The 20442-nt window shown below is 42.1% G+C and overlaps 3 protein-coding genes across 3 annotated transcripts; 2 read left to right on the forward strand and 1 right to left on the reverse strand.

Annotated features, from left to right (window-relative positions):
• The first annotated feature begins 881 nt into the window (after positions 1–881).
• Positions 882–3982, forward strand: LOC141020038 (glycerophosphodiester phosphodiesterase 1-like). Its single transcript, XM_073495076.1, has 6 exons — positions 882–1142; positions 2407–2582; positions 2774–2879; positions 3128–3220; positions 3305–3516; positions 3835–3982. Exons 1-6 carry the CDS (start codon positions 882–884, stop codon positions 3980–3982), a joined length of 996 nt encoding a protein of 331 aa, XP_073351177.1.
• Positions 3983–7490: 3508 nt separating this feature from the next.
• On the forward strand, positions 7491–12909 carry LOC141019178 (MAPK regulated corepressor interacting protein 2-like). The gene is made up of 5 exons (XM_073494023.1): positions 7491–7968; positions 8085–8154; positions 8630–8769; positions 10644–10739; positions 12514–12909. Exons 1-5 carry the CDS (start codon positions 7917–7919, stop codon positions 12582–12584), a joined length of 429 nt encoding a protein of 142 aa, XP_073350124.1. The 5' UTR covers positions 7491–7916; the 3' UTR covers positions 12585–12909.
• A 2-nt stretch (positions 12910–12911) lies between these two features.
• trap1 (TNF receptor-associated protein 1) lies at positions 12912–20266 on the reverse strand. The gene is made up of 18 exons (XM_073494022.1): positions 20060–20266; positions 18817–19011; positions 18639–18721; positions 18381–18521; positions 17587–17658; positions 17331–17491; positions 17087–17196; positions 16910–16983; positions 16630–16785; positions 16228–16348; positions 16079–16148; positions 15819–15966; positions 15533–15718; positions 15311–15449; positions 15118–15203; positions 14855–15000; positions 14674–14746; positions 12912–13940 (listed from the first exon to the last, which is right to left on the reverse strand). Exons 1-18 carry the CDS (start codon positions 20178–20180, stop codon positions 13839–13841), a joined length of 2184 nt encoding a protein of 727 aa, XP_073350123.1. The 5' UTR covers positions 20181–20266; the 3' UTR covers positions 12912–13838.
• Positions 20267–20442: the final 176 nt, after the last annotated feature.

Here is a 20442-nt window from a genome sequence, read left to right on the forward strand (position 1 = left end):
TTCGGAGGCTGTCGAAGCCCATTTCTGCCACTTAAAGAAAAAAAAGAGAAAAAGATATTCCCATGGTAAGTCATGATAATGAGATCGAAATAATTAGTTAATTTTTGTACTTTCCATCTCATAATTTTGACTCTTTATCTCATAACTTTTACTTTTGATCTCATAATGTCGACTTTCTTTCTCAAAATTTTGACTTTTTATTTAACCATTTTACTGCCAATGTCGTCTTTCTCAAGATTTCAACTTTTGATCTCATGACTTTGACTATTGATTTCATAATGTCGACTTTCTTTCTCAAGATTTTGACTTTTATCTCATAATTTTGACTTTTCATTTCATAATTTTGACTTTCATCTCAGAATTGTGTTTTTTCATCTCAGAATTTTGATTTTTTTATCTTATAATTTTGACTTTCTATTAAAATTTCAACTTTGGATCTCATAACTTTGACTTTTTAGCTCATAATTTTGACTTTTATCTCAGATTTTATGTAATATTTATTACATTTCTGACATAATGTCGACTTTCTATATCCAAATTTCGACTTTATTGTCTCATAATTTTCACTTATTTATCTCATAATTCTTTTTCTCATAATTTCGACTCTATCTCATAATTTTGATGTACCATTGTACATGTTCTTTCTTTCTTTTTTCTATTTCTTTTATGGCATGAATGAGCTTCCATACACTGATCTGACGCTACCTCTCCTTCCTCCCATCCATCCTCTGTACATCACCAAGTGAAACTGCTGCTGCTGATCTGATCCTCCACCATGTAGCACCTGAGCGCTGACAGCAGAGCTCCATCCATGGCATCTCTCTAAACCACGACTCTCTCCTCCTCGGGTCCGATCGTGACACACATATCCTCCGCTCACCATGCTGCAGATCGGGGATGAGGTGGTGTATTTCTCGGCGGTGTTTCTGCTGGTGATGTTGGGGACGAGGAGCGCCACGGCGGCCTCCCTGCTCACCGCATTCCTCTACGTCTTCATGGTGATGTTCCGCTTTCCTCCGGTGCCCGCGGAGCAGGCCGGCCGCGTCCTCCGGCCCAGGGCTCCATCAGACGGCGTGCCGGTGGTGGCGCACCGCGGGGGAGGCCACGACGCTCCGGAGAACACACTGGCAGCGATCAGAGAGGTGACATGCAGACATCATCACATATACTGTACCAGATGTAATGCAGAGCTAAAGTGCTGTCCTATATAGAGATGTATGCTACAGATATATAAGACCCACATTTTTTTTTTTAAATGGTGCAAAACAGCTCTTAAAGGAACATTTGGGTAATTTCATGCAGGGTTTCCTGTGATAATAAGTCTATTGATAGTTTATTGCTGAACCTTTGTATGTCGTGACATCCCAGTTATTTTGCAGTGTAAGCAGAGCACCACAGCCTCTATTGTGGCCGGTTAGATTTGAATCAGATCAGAGGTTCATTGTTCTCTTGGGCCTTGAAAATGAACTATTTCTAGTTTTATAGTTTCATGATTATGTCTGATCGCTCACAGACGTGTAAATCCTTTCTTTCCTATCACTGTTTCTATTTTTCACACACTGAAGCTGCTGAGTCAGCAGTGCCTGTACTGTCTCATAACTGTCCCTCATGCATCATCATGTGCACTAAAAGTCCTTCTGATATTTTCCATGTCCTTCACATGTGGATGGGTTTCTAATTGGTTACTAAAATTTAGGATTTAGTTAAAATCCTCTTATTTTGTCCACAACCCAAACATATCAAGTTAACAGTTATTATTCACATATAAAATGCTGGAATCACAGAATTTTGACTTTTATTGTTTTAAATAACATCTCCAGAATCATGTTGATGGTACAGTGTTTTGTAACAGGGTGAATGGTGTCTCTGTCTCAGCCACTTGTTCCTGCACTATGTAACTTCAGTGAGAGGGTAGGATCACAGCGTTGCATACATGTTAACTTCAAGATACAAGTTTTCAACACATAACATTGTTCTGACATCTGACAAACTGTTACAGACCTGGGGTTTGTATTCACTACAGTGGTGTTGCACTCAGAAACTGTGGGGTGCGCCAAATTGCACTTTTAGTCTGTTAACTTCTGTGTGTCCTAGAAACGACTTAAAGTCTGCCCCATTTTAATGCACTGACTGTCTCTACCCTCTTCATCTTTCATGTTAACACATAGAGTGCTTGCTTTGCATGTGTCTGCAGTGTGGACAACATACACACCGCCCACAGACATGGAGACTGAAGTATCTCCTCTCTGTTAAATAGTAGCTCTGACTCACTGTGTCGCACTCTCTCATTTACGTGGGCTCATTTTCTCCTGTTGTTCAAACACCTCAAGCCAAAAACATTTTTCTGCCTGTCAGTAAATTTCCGTTTTGCAGAGAAAGCTGATGTCTTGTCTTCTCCTGCTCCAGGCCAGTAGGAACGGGGCGACTGGAGTGGAGCTGGACCTCAGTTTCACAGCCGATGGCGTCCCCGTACTGATGCATGATGAGACTCTGGACCGCACCACCAACGGCTCAGGACCAGTTAGCAAAGTGCAGTTTGTCCAACTTAAGAGGCTGGATGCTGCTGTTCGTCACAGGCTGAAGTATGCTCCCAGTCAAACACTCATGAGTGTCACAATTCAAAGTTTTTGACCATCTTTCACATCATCTCTCATCATCCTATTTATTTAAAAATGTCACTTCAGTTTGTCCTCACCAGATTTCAGTGGTGGAAAGTTAAATTTATTTATGTTAAAGTCAAAGTAAGTTAAAGTTAAGTTTCCTTCATCTGCAGGGACAAGTTCAGTGGAGAGAAGGTCCCGACTCTGCAGGAGGCGGTGGAGGAATGTATCAGACACCAGCTAACCATCTTCTTTGACGTCAAAGATCAACCTGATAAGGTACTGAATATACTGAACTACAGATCAACTACAGATTGTCATTCAAAGCCAATCACAGCACGCATTATATAAATTTGGTAGTTTCAGTCCTTGGTAACAGACATGCTCAATGCCATAGCTCTTTTTGACCTACCTTCTAGAAGGCTCTAAAGTAATTAATCATTTTAATAAAAAATGGTTTGTCATCCTATAGTCAAATAATTCTGCTGTTTTCATGAAATATGTTAAAGAGTTTTCCTGTTTTCCAGGCTGCATCGGTGCTTCATCAGATGTATAAGAAGTTTCCTGTCCTTTACAATTCCAGCATTGTTTCCTCCTTTGAACCCAAAGTCATCTACAAGGTAACAAAAAAGAGTGATTAAATATGACTTGATATGTCAGAACTGCCTCCTTACTCTGACAGTACTCTGTTGTGTGGTCCACAGATGCGTCAGACTGACCCCAACGTGGTCACGGCTCTCATACACCGGCCCTGGAGGCTGAGCCGCTTTGGCGACGGCACGCCTCGTACCCTGTCGACGTGGGGTCAGATGTGGACGTCAGTTCTGGACGTCTTGTTGGACTGGGCCCACCACCACATACTGTGGAAGCTCTGCGGAGTCTCTGCCATCCTCGTGCAGAAAGACTTCATCTCACTGTAGGTGAAATTCAGTCAGTTGTATCATTACAATGCACGGCTGCAAAGCTGTGTGTAATTTACAGGGTTAAAGAGATCATTAACATTTATTTGATCATTTTCCAGGAAATTACAAATATTTTTTGTAATTTTTCTTCATGGGAACTTAAAGACTGAATAAGAGATTCAAAAGGATTCTGATGTGATTCAAAGTTGACACTGTTTCACTGTTTTAAATGCATAGTTTTGTAACCAAAACTGTCTGTCTTGCTGTGGGTCTTGTTACTTACCGACTGAGCTTCACTGTATTTTTTCTTCCTCCTTCCTCCTTCCACTCAGGGACTATGTTCAGTTCTGGGCGGAGCGCGGCGTGGAGGTGGTGGGCTGGACTGTTAACACCGCTGTGGAGAAAGACTACTACCAAAACCTGCTGAAGATCGGCTACATCACCGACAGTCTGCTGGAGGACTGTGATTCTCATTACTGAATGACACATAAGATAATATTTTACAGCTTCTTTATGAACATGTTAGAGGTTAGACTACATTATTATTACTACTTTTCCCAGTTCCTTCTCCTTTCAAATAACATAACATACTGAAATATGTCGATAAAGTTAATAATTACGCGGGGGGAAGCTAGAAATCTGGTGCTAACTAGCTCTGTAGTCAAACAACTAAAGCTTTATAGAATCACATGTATGATTTACTGTAGAGGTTAGATAACAGAGTTACCTGTAGCTGGCATACAGGTAATGTCCCTTGAAGACTCGACTGTAAACTTCCATGTCCTTATCCTACCACCAGCAGCAATACATCCAACTCTCCTGGACCGGGGATTAGGATTACGCTACCTTAAAGGTCTTTTCTACCTTCTGTGCTGATCTTTCAGAGGCTTGGATGCACCTTTAAAGAGACATCAGTGTGTATAGCTGCAACATTAGGCGTACCGGCAGCATATCAATGCCTGCTATGATATTTATTCAATAATGAACCCCAGAAGCTCTCTTGGTAATATTCTACAACTTGACACGATGATGCATGATTGTGGAGCAAATTGCCTTCTGTCATTCAAGTGCAAAAATGTAGATTTTGAGACATTAAACTGTAAGATCATAAGATCTGATTGTATCCTCGAGGGAAAGCGAATGCACCAGTGAACCTGAGTGTTCAGCGTGCGTTGTTCAAGGCCAAGATGAGTCCATATTCTTCTTGAATACCCTTGTTATGAATCATCGGAGAATAACTTTTTGTTTTGTTGTAGCCAGAATTGTAAGAAATGTCGACGTCTTGAATCCAAATTCCAATCCACCTGAGAAATGTTTGACTAGATACCAGAAAAGTAAAATAATTAAACTCTTCAGTTATATTTTTCTGTCCATGTTGTCTCCTCACATACTGTAATGGAATAATGCTGCTCAAATCATTTTCCAGACTTCTGGAAAAAATAACTCTGAGAGAGAAGTGCTAATTTTAATTTCACTAGATTGTTTTGCCTGGTCATATTTAAAGATAAGTGACTGAAGAATATCGAGATGACCCTTAAGAAGACAACTATGTCTTATTTAAAGTTAAAGAAAGTTTGTCTTGCATCTCTTTTCTTTCATTCCCTGTAGTTGTTAAACATAAAAGGAGCCAAACTATCAAAATGGCCTGAAATAAGTCTTTAGAATGTAAAAATACAGTTTGCAAAACTGATGTAAGTCAACAAGCCTTTTAAGTGGGAAACCCTGAATTAATAAATTTTTTTTAAACGTATTCGTGAGAGTTTTTGTACTGATTTCTGTTTTTTAAAGGGACGACACTACAGGTTTAACTAATAGATATCACCTTGAAACATCCCCACTTTATCACTGACATTAAGACAATTGTTTTTTGTATTACAAGTTTTCTGATATTTTATGTTTAAATATGGAAATGATGTGTTATCTGGTTAAAATGCATACATTTTTCCAGAACAGAACTCTTCCAGGTCCAAAATTTTTGCTTCATTTTGTTCACATAGTAGAGTCAAAGTTTGGCTGCCAAAAGCCTTAAGATAATCAGCTTTCACTATGCTTCTAGGAATAAATGTTATATAAATCAGGCTATGAATGATATATGAACACACCCCTCTGTTAAAACCTTCAGAATATAGATACGAATAAAACTGGAAAGTTTGGTGTTTGTAAGTGTTTCTGAAGTGGAGATTTCTGCATCAGAGTACAAGAAGAAAATCTCATTTTGTGAAAATGGCCTTTTAAGATATTATATCCATACATTTTGAAGCAAAGTTTTCTGATATTTTACGTTTAAATGTGCAAATGAGTCCGTCTAATTTAATATGAAATGATATGATACGTCTCTAGAACAGAAATCTTAACCAACAGGAACACCTACACATGCATTTTGGACGTTTTCTTTCCACTAGTGAGAAATAAGGCCGTCACAATATCAGATTTTCACTACATGATCATCGTGGACAAACAAATGAACAGATAACAGATTTACAAGATATTTTTTAATATCATGGTTATCGACAATATCGGTACATCGTGGCACCACAAGTCTAAAAGAAAACATTGTAATTAAAACAAAAAAAGCTCAAAATCTTAAAAAGTAACTGGTATTTTCACCTGTTGTGTCTTCTCTTTGCACACTCCCTGTTAGTATATAGTAAAGCTTGAGTTGCGATATAAACATGCCTGCGTGCATGTGATTGCATTGTGCACCTGACCTCACCTGTGTGTGCTGTAAACACAGGGACGTTGGGTGGATAGGGGCCACGTGGAGGAGCAGACAAAAGACCCCCATTGCATAAATTCACAGTTGAAATGTAGAGAGAAGGTCAAATAGGTCATGACCCTATTATTTTAGGTTGCACTTTATTTTAGAGTACACTAATAAGACGTAAAAAGTGTAAAATTAGGCAAAAACTAGATATAATATGTTCTTTATTAGAAAATAAAAACCACAGTTGTACCCTAAGTTAACTAATAAGATGCAACAAGTTTGATTTTTAGAAATAATGGTGAACAAAACTTTAATTAAAAGGATAATTTGTTGCTAGTTACAATAAAACTGTACTGTGAAATAAAGTCAAACAACATGGTAGTCTCTCGTAGCCTGGATGTTCTCTGTGGAGTTTGTAGGTACAGAGCTTCATGCTTCCTTGTGAGCACCTTGTTAGACTTTCTCAGAGGTTGATCAGCGACACATTACAAGAAAACTGTACTGCAAAATAACGTAAAAACCATCTTTACTTCCTACCTGTTGTTACAGTCCAGCTTTCTTGTAATTAGCAACAAATATCCATGTAATAAAGTGAAACTGTGTCAAATAAAGCCCAAATAAATGCATCGTCCTCCGAGCTCTGTTCTTTGTCTGACCATTATTGATATGTCTCTACGTTTGTCAAATTACAGCCTGTGTGTTGGTGGTAAGAGTCTAACAGCATCTCATTAATACATTCTGGATCTGATTTGACATTACATTTGATTTCTGCTCAGATGATCTTGTAAAAGAGTGTCATAGTGTATAAGGCTGTGCTATTTAACTACTAATCAGAGTATAATTCAGTATAATAGTGTCTAAGTACAGTATATTTCAGCTCTAATGAGGTATGTAATGCAGTTTCTATTTACAGCATGATATAGGTGGATGGTTTAACTGTTTGTTTACTCTTATTTCTAGTTTTTCAGCTTGTTACATCATATATTAGTTCACTTAGGGTACAGCTTTGTTTTTATTGTCTATTAAACAACATATTATTTCCAGTTTTTGCCTGATTTGACATAAAATACGTCTTATTAGTTTACTCTTAAATAAAATGCGACCTTATTTTTATAAGATGATTATAATTATCATGGCAGAAAGACGTGTGATTGACACTGTGTGGATGTGAGTCCCCCCCTGTGGTGAACACTCGCTCCAGTCTGGGACACTGTCTCTTTAAAGCGCACAGGGAGGCGTGTTGGGACGTCGAGCAGCGCTGCGCTCTGACGGCGTGCGCACAGTGTGTTATGAATGACAGCCGCTTTAACAGGTTATGTGACATTGTGGCAGCGCAGGACACCTCAGCACCAAAGTGACTTACGTTAACTGGTGGACTCTCGGGACGGTGAGAAGGTTCTCCGGAGGAGATGCGCCCCGGCTGCTGGCTTTACGCGGAGAGGAGGAGCGCGGCGCACGGTGCTGCTCTGTGATCTGTGAGAGGTTACCCAACAAGCTGGATCTGGACTCGACCGTGCGAGTGAAATCCAGCCCGATCAGCTGCGAAAACGACCGATACATCTTACTTTTTTCTCCATACATCGTCAGATTTGTCGGAATGTGTCGAACCTGAAGCGCCTTCGCCGAGTGGGCCTGCTCCTCCACCTCTCTCGTCACTTCAAAGTGCCAAACTTCCAAATAAAGTTCGCAGGTGACTTCTCCTGCTGCAGGATGTACACAATTACAAAAGGTCCCAGCAAACTGGTCACCCAGAGGCGGACAGGTGAGAATACACACTTTCAGACACACTCTCAGAGATCACAGCAGGCATTCATCTTGTTGTTTTTTAAATTTAAAATTAAAAAGTAAAATGATTTTCCTCTTATTTCTTATTTCTAGGGCCAACTCAGCAGCTTGACAACAAAATAAACGACTTCAAGCACAAACAGACGTCCTGGAGTATGCCTGAGTAAGTGCAGCTTTTGGGGAGAGAATGATAAATCCCCACAGACCCCTCACACTACTACTACTTCTACTACTGAGAGTCAGAACTAAGGCTAATTCTTGCAGAAATCAGACTCTCTTCAGATTGATTGTGTTGTGTGTCAGTGTATGGCATGAGTGGACGTCATCAGCTCGAGACAGGCAGCGTTAGTTTGCCCAACAATGCAGACCTTAACGGTTTTGTTGAGGCCGCCTGCTGGGCTGTTTTCACGCCTTCGAAGCAGCCGTGACCTTGTGGGGAGGCGAGGTGGCACATGGTCCTTCATTCAGCTGTTGCAGTCTCTGACTCCTGCACTGAGCTGAGGCCCAAAGACACTTTGAGAAACTTCCTGCTTGGTAGAGCTGCACGATATGGTAAAAACAAAAACAAAAAAAAAGCCCCGTCATATTGGGATTATTTTGACAGATAGTTTGTTGTTTCTCCCTCTTCTACCCATCAGCCTCCCTGCACCCAAGATCGTTTTCAACCGCCTCAACGGTAAGAAGTACCACAACCCTGCCCCGGCTCTCCCCGCAGACGAGCAGCAGGAGGAGATCTTCACCCCGGCGCACGAGGAAAACGTCAAATTTGTCTACGAGGGTAAGGAAATGAATGAACCGATGGTCTGACTGGGAATGCAAGAGGACTTTCCATCGCCTCCCCCTGCCAGCTGTTTTGTGAATGACATTGTTTCACTATCCAGAGTTTATTTAGAAGCTACAACCTCCACCCCTCCCAGGCCTCACCCACACAGCTGCTCCGACACTGATAGCCGTGATAGGCACCTGGCAGAGAAGTGCTCTCACGCCCACGTTTTTGCCTTTGTCTAGCCCTCGCCGGCCACCAGAGAGAGCGTGAGCTTTGAGAAAAGAGGCACCAGAGAGCCTGTGACGGGACGGGGGGCTCTGTTGGTGAAACTCACACACAGTGACCCACATTCACAGCCTCGCTCGGGCCCTCTTCTCTACTTTCTGTGCGCTGTTAGTTGGCCGGCATTGAAGCTCAGCCACAGCGGCTCATAAACAACTTGAGTGACCTTGTGGTTGAGTGCTCAAGGACACAAAGACAACCCCCCACCCACCCCCACCCTCTGCCTTCTCTGTTCAGGGTTGATTCAGTCTCTTTTATACTCCCCTGACATGCTTCCAAACATGATAGAAACAAGCTTACCCATTAGAGTTTTCTGAAAGTCACAGCCTGGAGGCAGCTACCACAGATAAAGTCAGTCCACACACACTCACACACTCACACACAGGCTACGTGTGAGCCGTCCACATGCTGCATTATTTGAAATACAGACGTTTGCCAGGAGAGGCAGGCCTCTGAAGCGGTCGCCCTTGTGGACTTTGCTTGTTTGACCCTGTCGGTGCTGGGTCAAACAACCAGGTCAGATAAGTATATTTGACTCACTAATTGCACTTCACAATACCAAAGGAGCTTTGGAGCTGGATGGGCTGTGGCTAGCTGGTTAGCATGCTAACTTCACCAAATATCTTTGCAACACAGTACATACAGCAGATGTCACAACGTCAATAATGTGTTATTTCTTCACATTCTGTTGATAATTTTATTTAATTTTTGAATGTTTTTCACCTAAAATTCTGACGTATTGCACCTTTAATCAGAGGTGTTGTGAAACAAAATTAGGCACACAGTTAGGGCTGCTCGCTTTAGCCATATTAATCATTACATAAACTGAATGATGGTCTATAAAACATCCCTGATTACTATTTCCTAGAGCCCAAGGCACTGTCTTCAAATGTTTTCTCTTGTCCTCACTAGGAGTGCAACTAAAGATCATTTCATTGTTGATTAATGGTCAGAAAATGGTCACTGAGTGTTTCCCAAAGCCTGAGATGACAAGCACACACATCTCGCTATTTCTATGACCCAAAGGTATTCAGTTTACTGTCATAGAGGAGTAAAGAAACCTGAAAAAATCAACATTTAAGAAGCTGGAATCAGAATTTTAACTCTTTTTTTTCTTAAAATGTTACCCAGCCTGAGTAATCTATTATTAAAGTAGTTAGCAATTGATTTAATAGGTGATAACTATTTGTTCAATCAGTTAATAGTTGCAGTTCTATTCTGCAAATCTCTAATATATTCAATTTACTGTAATATTAAGACAAGAAAAATCAGGAAAATAAAATCTCAAACGAACCAAAAATGATTTATTGATAAATTGGTTTTCAAAACAGTGCACTCGAGAACGTGCATAAAGTCACATCCTCTGGACTGTCGCGGAAAATCCGACCCGAGTCCTCCACAAAGAAATCCAGCAACCGAGAGAGACGGAAGATCTCAGTTCTCACGTCACGTTACAGTCAACAGTCAAAGCCAATAAAAAATTATGAATACATGTGAATTGCTACAAATTGTTACATAGAGCCTGTTTAATTGTTTTAGGTCTTTTTTATAGATGCTTATAAGTATGAGTAGTAGATGTGCTGACGGAGTCGTTGTGTTTTCAGCCTGGCAGGAGGTGATGCAGCAGCAGGAGCAGAGGCCAGAGGAGGCCCAGGGAGCAGTCCCCTATAAAGACACCACTCCCAGCCCACACATGGACAGTGAGTACTGCTCCTCCTCCTTCCCACAGTCCTCCTCACACTACTCCATCCTACTAAAGCATGCCTTCATGGCATTCATTTTACTTTTAGCATTTTAAGGCTGAACTAGGCAAGATATACATGTAAAATATGTCTGTTTTGAAGTGTAAGCTTCAAGTTTTACTGGATATGTGATTTGGCGTAGATGTTCCTTAGATTTCTGTTTGTAGTCGGGTGAATTTTTATCATTTTTGTTGTTTAGTCTGTAATGATGACAGTCCACAGGCCTGCAACTACTGTAACCTGGACACTGAGTTGTATTGGTTTATGACAGCCAGCCAACTAAGGATTAGTGGACCTGCTCCTGATCCTTCCAGCTGGAAGGTAGCTCGCAGGTGTCACAGGCCAGTCTCTCCTCATAGTCCAAATGAGATGTGCCAACTCTGGTGACACATTTAGAAATACTACTTTAGGATGTATACTTCACTGCCAAATCAACTAAAGTGATTGGAATTTGCCAGCTTAGGTTAAAAACAAAGCACACAATACATGGTAAGCATGGGTGACGATCAAGAGGGAGTTTCCATGTGGTCTGTAGTGTTGAGATTTGTATTATTATTATTTTTTAATTATTGTTGTTGTTGTTGTTGTTTTTGTTTGAAAATGCAGATAAGAAGTAAAATCAAACATTAAGCCAACATGACAATCATCAATCATTCTTTTCTTTGCTTTAAAAAAACAGACTGAAAACTCATTCATCCATTTATTCATTAATAATGTATTTCTTTGTAGTAAGTTATGTACAGGAATGGTAATGTCAGTCAGTCATTGATTTAAAAAGGTTATTCTAAATAATAATAATAATAATAACAGTAGTAATAAGAGTAGTAGTTGAAAAAGTAGTAATAAAAGTAGTTATAATAATAGTAGTAGTAATAGTAATAATAGTAATACATTACTTTTACATCAAACATCTTTGTTTTATGATTTATTTCTGTGGATAAGTTTGCCCACCTTATTTTGAAAGTGTGTACCGGAAGTGGTTATATGCTGTCACGTTTGAATGCACGTTAGCTTGACAGATGTAGATGCTGCAGTTCCTCGTTTTGACCGCTAGAGGGCACACCGCGTTTTCACATTTTAATATCAACAATCAGTTAAACGTGATATTTATGGAGAGATTTTTGGACGGTGCTAGTTAGCATGCTAACATGTCTGCCTTTGGAGTTAACGTGGTCGATGTGAACGTTATTTGCAGGTTCAACGCTCTCCACAACACTAAACTTGTAGTTATCAGCTGTTAATTATTAAATTATCAAAGCCACTGTAACTGCTGTTATTTGTAGTTAACATACTGATGAGTTTGACATTTTAAATTTAACAAATATATTAAAAACAAGTTTGATAGCCGCGAATGTAGAAAAGCGTTGCAGTTCCTCACTGTGACCACCAGAGGGCAGTGAAGAGTCATGATGGAGAATACACCGGTCACCGCTGCAGAGTGCAAAGACAGACACAATACCATTATACTTCCGGTCAAACCTGTCAAAATAAAACAGTCAAAAAAGACTTGCCTCTTAGCGTGGATGTATTTCGACATGTTACAACTTATTCAATGTGTGCTGAGCTAATAGCGATAGATTTTTTAAATAAAAACATGATATATTTATTTACAATTGTGCATATTCTTGTCTGAAATGTTTGTTTATTGTGTCCTACAGCGATGGCAAAATAGTAATGTTTCTCTACAGCCACAGACTTTTAATTCTTTAAAATTCATCTCTTCTGTTTTCAGCCTTTGTGCCCATAGATCTGGATGAATGGTGGGCCCAGCGTTTCCTAGCTAATATAGACAAGCTCTCCTGACACCCTGCTGGGATTTGTGGATCTTGACGGACGGTCAGGAGGTGAGACCTGAAGCAGGATGGCTCACAGAGGAGAGGACGCCTGGGCAGGAGGTGCGACGGGTCAAAATGTGATTCACAAGGACTGACAGCGCTGGGACGCTAACATAGAAACCACAGAGAATCACTTCAACTTGAACTCGACAATCCATCCGTCAAAATTCAGTCTGCGACAGACTGGACACTGGAGGAGGACGTCATGATGTTGAGGCTTCCCTCATCTTATTGCCTCTAACAACAGAGATGTCATGTTTTTTTGAAATGCAGTAAAATTGTGTTTTCAAGAAGCTCTGTTTTTGCATCTTTTTAATTGTCACAAGGAGATTGTTTATTGACCTTACTGATAATGCACACAGGACACCAACAGCTCCATAAATAATTGTACAGTATTTTTAGATGCCTTTTAGGTTCACTGCTATTTTAATACAAATTAAACCTGTTGAGAATCCACGTTTGACCACTGGCGGTCGACAAGCTACGTTTGCAGCAACAAAATACAAATTGTGAAATGTTATTTTCCTTCTGACCCACGGCTCGGATATTCAGACTCTTTAAAAAAACATCACACAAATAATAACTGTAGTGGGGGAAAAAAGATGAAAACGTTTGGAGGGCTCATACAAAACGAACAGAAAGTGGACGTCTTTTAGTCTGAATAAACCATCATGAGTCTCTTATCACTTCAAAGCTCTAAAGCATACTTTAGAATAAAACTCCATGTATCTTCAGCTGGTTTTTCACACGGTATTTCAAGAGGGTTTTTGAAATGTGATTTTAGAAATCCACATTTTTGGCCTGACAAACTACAAATCATACTTTTTCCAGCGTTCCCTCTTTGTCTCTACATTCTTTGTGGTTGGTTGCATCCACATTATCCACATGATGACGACAATGAGCCTTAAAGATTATTATTGTAGCACGAGTCAATCAAAACCTCCTTTATCAACACCATATGAAACACAGCTGAGCACAGAGCGTAATAAAGACATAGAAGTGTTTACAAAGAAGCTTCCAGCAGTTCATCTTCGCTCCATCTGAGCTTTTATGTGCTCTCCATGAGGGGGAATAAGGAACTCCAGAGGGGAAAGGAGATGGGATTGAATGGCTTCAGATGAGGCCCGTTGCTCTCTACAGAAATCTCCACTTTTGTAGTCCACTTCAGGCCACTGTGATCAAAACCATGTCAGTCTGCACTGTTCATGTCTGTGAGGAGCTCTCAGTGCTTCTCCAGAGCTCGAGTCAGCAGGTTGTTCAGGCGGGAAATCATCGGTCGGGGATCGTCGTTGAGGCCTGCTGTGATCATGGCGTTGTCGTAGATCTAAGAAGAAAAAAAAACACACAGATAAGAGAAAAAAACATGTATAAAAAAGTCAAATGACATTTTACTTTAAAAGAGAATAACATCTGACGAAAAGTTGCTCACATGGTGCCAGAAAAAGATATTTAATTATCATTATTAGTCATATTTATTTCCCAGAATGTTTTTTTGTGGGCATAAATTACTGGAAATGCGCTGGTGCTTAAGCAATGACCAAGTCCTAAATAATAGCAGACACAAATACTTTAAGGCTGATATTGAAGGAAGGTGCAATCACCTGTGAATATATGAAAGCATAAAAGGTGCATATCCACAACAGAGTCACCTTTTTGCTACTCTGAGTTTCCCTTTTTAACTGAAATACTGTTTTCAGTCATGTTACGCTTTTGGCAATTACTTTAAGACTTCCTGAAGATGTCTACTCTCAAATTAAAAGACTGAGAGGCTGGAGGGTTGCTGCCTTCTGAGGGGCTGAAATTCTTTTTAAAATGTAAAGTTTTGCTGCTGGAGTCTACACACCCTTTGATAAAAACTGAACGAGAGCTGACGGATGTCATTCAGGCTTACATAAATGCATTGCCATTACGTGATTCTGACAGAGAAACATTATGACATGACCTCATCCAGACTTTGACGAGACAAAAGGAGATTAAAGAAGTTTTTAGTAAACAGAAGCAGATCAGAAAACAGTGAGGCCTTCTTACTAAAATTAATAAAATGTGACCCATGGTACCTGTTCCAGCAGCAGTACAGCCAGGTCAGAGTTTGTGTCCTTCAGTGCATGCATCTTCTTGATCAGATCGTGTCTGTCAGATGGGGGGGGGGGGGGAAGGTACAACATGGACACTTGTAAATGATTTTAAGTATTAATTCCATCCAGTAAAATCCATCACACAACCCTCTCTCTCTCTTACCCTGCATTGATCTCCAGTGTGGGCTGCAGTATCTGAGCTCTCTCCTCGGCGGTGCGGGCCAGCTGCTGGGTGCGGAGGAAGTGGCGTGCAGCACCCATCTCCAGCACTGTGATCATAGCTGGGTGGGTGTCCAGACGAGGAGTCAGCTGGAGGCCAGATGAGAAGAAAATTTACATTCGAGACATTTATCAGGCCAGTAAACATGAATCATTAGACTATATTTCAAAAAATAATTGCAGAATGATTTGAAGTCTTGTCTTTACCTTTATGTTGGTGATTCGGGGACCCAAAGCATTCTTCATCCAGGACATCAGATCGTCGGCCTGCTCCTGCGTCAGTCGCTCGGAGGCTGCAGAGGAGGAGATAAAACAGGAGTCAGGACTACAGACATGTCAGTGAGTGATGTCCTGCTGCGCTGCTCAGGTTTTAACTGGAGATATGAAAGCAGAAGCAGACCTGGCTTGCTGTCCTCAAACTTCTCCTCCTTGTAGTGATCCACCACGATGTCGGTCTCCACGGAGATCATCTTCTTCTTGTCAAACTCCCGCAGGTGGAGGAGGGTCAGCTCATCGAACTGCTCGTAGCAGAACAGCACCTGGAGAGACACACATGAGCCGTGTACAGTACATATGTAGGCAAGATTATCACGTTAGTTTCCATCATCGACGCCCGTCTCACCTCCATGTCTTTCTGCTTCATGGCCTCAAAGTAGGGCGAGTGCTCTGCCAGATGGCGGTTGGGGGCACACAGGTAGTAGATGTTACGTGTGCCGGCCTTCATGCGGGAGCAGTACTCCATCAGATTGGTCTGCTGTCCTGCCGGCAGAGCGGAGGACTCGTACCTCAGCAGTTTCGCAATATCCTCCTGTACAGAGACAACATGGGGGGTGACATCACTTTCGAGTTTTGAGCGTTTACTCTCTTGTTCTTATTTTTGTAGCTTGTCTTCCTTCAAGAAAAGTCACCTTGACGTCTTGTTCCTGCGTGGTGACGATGCCCTCCCTCATGAACAGGCTGTAGTCCTCAAAGAACTTGCTGTACTTCTCCGGCTCCTTCTTGCTCTGGTCCAACAGGAAGCGGATTACCCTCTGCTGCAAAACGTCACGGAGCTTCCTGAAGTCAAAGGAGATGGCGCAAAAATGAATCAGTGGATCGTTGTTAGAGCAAAAGAAGAAACCCGAGAGGGCAAGTATGCCTAAAGATTTAGGTTTTGGCGGTCGTATACCTGATGAGGGCGCTCTCCTGCAGCAGCTCCCTGCTCAGATTAAGCGGAATGTCCTCGCTGTCCACCACACCTGCAGAAATACACTATTTTAAACACCATTTCTTACTTCATTTGATCAAATCAGAGCAGAGTAAAAACAAGCAGCGGACCTCGGAGGAAGCGCAGCCACTTGGGCAGAATGTCGGTGGCTTTGGTCTGGATCAGGACCTTCCTGCTGTACAGAGCCACACTGGAGCCCATCTCCCTGCTCACGTCAAACATACTCGGCTTCTGTTGACGAAAAAAAGTCTCCTCAAGAAAACATAACTACCCGTTTGATTTACTCACAGCCACTAAAAATTATTCAGTTAAGGGAGAGAATTACATAACGTGATCTTTGTTGTTAAATACAAGAGACAAGTGGAAGTGTAATCTTGCTGGTGAGGTTTTGAGGCTCAGGTTCAGCAGTGAAACTCCACTTTAAATAGATTTTGAAGTGTTAAAACTGGGTGTGTGTGCATATGAAAACACACTACGCCCAAACCAGAATCACTTGGACCTGAGCTTCTCACCGTTTCAGGGACATAAAAGATGCTCCGGATGTTGAGCGGGGCGTCGGCGCGGTAGTGCAGCATGTAGCGGGGCCTGTCATAGGACTGGGCAACGTAGCGGTAGAACTCCTCGTGCTGCCAGTCACTAATCTCTTTAGGATCCATCATCCACAAGGCCTGATGGGAAACAAGAGGTCAAACAGCAATTAAGAAAGACAAGAACAACAGCAAATCGCACATATGAAAATGCAAAGTATGTATAGATTAAGACCGAGTGAGCGATAGAATCTGAGAGGCTCACCTGCAGAGTGTTGAGCCTCCGTCCGTTCAGGAAGATGGGGAAGCTGACGAAGTTGCTGTACTTTGTTACGACCTCTGAAAGAGATACAACAGCTTGTAATCGCAGGCAGCGACGCTCTGATGTGTTTTATCACTGCAGTTACAGTTGCAGCCACTGAAGCGGCTCCAGCAGGTCTACCTTTGACTCTGTCCTCGGCGGAAAACTCCTTGCAGTCGTCCTTGAGGTGCAGCACGATCTTTGTTCCCTGTTGAACACCGGTGGCTTCAGCGATCTCAAACACTCCAGAGCTGTGGGAGATAACGACAATCATGATTGTATGCACTCTTTGTTCTGCTGTAGAACGAGATCACACTGAGGACATTTCGCTTTTTCGGACTCTTGATGTTGAAATAAAAGACTCATCCCCATCTCTCCCTCTCACCCGTCTGAGGACCACTTGTATCCGGGTGCGCCAGGCTCGGCAGACTGGGAGTAGACGTCAACACGGTCGGCCACCATGAAGGCGGAGTAGAATCCAACTCCGAACTGACCGATGATGGTGCTGCTGGCCTCTGCCTGGTTCTGCAGGGCATCCAAAAAGGCCTGCGATGAGGGAAGAGACGATTATTATGACAGACATTATAAAAACATGTGTGACATATGTAGATATTGGACACAGTAGTGGAGTATGCAGTCACCTTTGAACCGGAGCGGGCGATAGTCCCCAGGTTGGCCACCAGCTCCTCTTGGTTCATCCCAACTCCTGTGTCCTGTTAAAGTACAGAGAATCCAAGCAAACAAAAAAAATCATCATAGTTGTTGTTTAATATTCATCCACCAGGGGGCGGATTATCACAAAAACACCAAGGAACCAGAGTTCACGAGAAGCCCTTTTTCACTGCAGTAACCTGGTTTTTCATTGCGTTTCCACTGTATTTGATGCCCCAGGACATTTTAAATACATCTAATAAAAAAGGCTGTGGGACAATAAATGACCCGGCGATGCTGATATTGGTCTCTGGTTTGTTACATTTGAAACTTCCTAACTTTGTACTCCAGCTCCCTCTGAATGGCCTCCTCTCCCCCATTAATACTAGTCAGGTCCTGGAAACCTTTGTCCAACAAGTATTTTAGTATTTTCTGAATCATTCTTCTTTTTTAAGTAGTTGTTGGCTGCAGTAAAACGTTGATTACTGTTGTTGTACTTGTTGTACTTCTTAATGACTAATCACAGCACTGCCTACAACCCCTGACAATATTTGGATCGTGCATTTAGTATCACCTCCTGAACAGGGCCAAAAATGTGCTCCAGAATCTCATCCCCAAATTAGGCAAAGTAAAACAGAAACAAAAGCAGAAGCCATGACACAGGTTACACATTATGCTTTGTTCCTGCAGTGGAAAAGGGCTACAATGTTGCATTTCTAACCAAAAGTCAACATCAGGCCGAAACACACACACAAAACTCACAACTTCACAGTCACGGGTATACCTGAATGGTGAAGGTGCCCTTGGCAGCATCGGTCTGCAGGTGGATCTCCATTGAAGCCGTTTCACCACCTGCTGTCATCAGTTTGTGGCGCAGTTTTTCCAGAGCATCACTGCCGTTAGAGATCAGCTCCCTGATGAACACCTGGCAGGAAGAGGGAGAGTCAGCAAATCAGCCGATTGAAGACGAAGTAGGGTTAGGGTTAAGAGTGAGAGTTAATAAACTGAAATGTTGGTGTAGGTAAATTGTGGACCCTCATACCTCTTTCTCTGAATACAAGGACCTGGCAACGATGTCCAGCAGTTTCTTCGTCTCAGCCTGAAATTCATGTTTGGCGAAGCTGCCTGCGTGGATGAAGGGTGGAGCATCATTCAGATTATCTTAAATCTACCAAATGATGATGAGCTACGTGCCATCATGTCTGCAGCTGTTACAGCACCTTGTACAGCCTCTGTATCACTGATGATGGTGTGCAGAGGCTCCTCTTCAGGCTCCTTCTCCGCCTCCTTCTCAGGCTCCTTCTCCGCCTCCTGCGTGCTGTAGTAAGACTGCTGGCTGAAGCCGAGGCAGGACCGCCGGGAGCTCCACACTGTGGGCCGACTGCTCCACCTCTGCTGCTGTCCAGCCTGCAAGCCTGATGACAGGAGGAGTCAGCTGGGACTTTTTTGTCTGTTTGGATGCCTTACAGGAAGATTTACTAAACAAGAACCTCTCTGAGGGGCACACGACCTTAGTAAATACAGACAAACTAAATAGGATTGTTAAGACAGAAGGAAAGATAACAGGCCTCCAACAGAAGCAGCTAGATGATCTTTACAGCAAAGCCCTGTCCATCATATGTGACAAACCACACCCTCATCTACACTGAGTTTGAGCTGCTGCCTGAAGGGCCATGATACCAAATACAGCTGGCGAAGAAAAAGATCTACAAGGGCTTGTTCATCGTAAATGCAATTTATGTAGTCAACCAATTATATTAAACTTAAATATGAGAGTGTAAGCTGATCACTATGGGTATGAATGCACCGACAGCTGTAAAGTAGAGAGATCTTTGTTTTATTGATGTGATGTGTCTTGTTTTTGTTTTTAATCCTGTGGACATGCTTGTGTTTGTTTTCTCCTGGGTGAGACCAGAGACAAATTTCCTGCTCCCACTGGGCAATAAAATTATTCTATTCTATTCAAACAACTCTCTCGACATCTTTATGGTCATGAGTAGTGTTTGCAGATTTATATGAGCCACTTTATTTTGGATTTGATTTGCTTAAACTTGCTGCTTGAAGACTTTGGGTAGATGGTGGTCAATAGACAGGTGGTATCACAACTCAGCCTGTCTGATTACTACATTAACACATACTTTTGTGAGGAAATGTGATGAACTTGTAATCAGTTATTAAATCATAATAATGGGATATATACATGAAAGGTAAAATCACTCGACTCTGACAGTGTCTGATGCAACTTAATGATGTAACAACTGAGTCTTGTGAGCAAAACATCGATTTAAATTCACCTGTAGCTGTCATGCAGTTTCTAAATGAGCTACCGGACTAACACACCAGCCCGTGGTGTTAAATTTCAGGCTGGTATATGAAGCAATCAGCCGCAGCACAGTTTACATGACTATGATCTTGTGGTTGTCAGCTAGCCGGCTAGGCTAACACAGCTGGCTAGCAGCTTACCTCCAGTGATAGTCCGCGAGATAGTTCGGCTGCTCAGCCCTCTTGCACATGACACTAGCCGCGGGTTGGCCCTCTGAGAGGAACCGAGAGCGAACCGAGCCAGCGAGAGGCAGCGGGACATGTTGACAGACGTGGGGAGACGAGGACAAGACAGGTCGACTGACCGTGGAACACACGCTAAGCGACGGTGGCGCAGGAAGGACCTGCGGACAGCGCCTTGTGATGACGTCGGCAGGGCGTCCATCACACTGCCTGATCGGAAGGGGATTTTTTTTCTTCTGTTGATTGCCATGTTAAAAGTATGAAAAAGCACGGTTTCATTTTGTTGGTATGTCTTAAAAATACATACAAAATGTGTCTGTAGCAATTTAAACTTATTCTGT

The sequence above is a fragment of the Pagrus major genome, chromosome 23 (assembly GCF_040436345.1).
Source record: "Pagrus major chromosome 23, Pma_NU_1.0".
NCBI classification, from domain to species: Eukaryota; Metazoa; Chordata; class Actinopteri; order Spariformes; family Sparidae; genus Pagrus; species Pagrus major.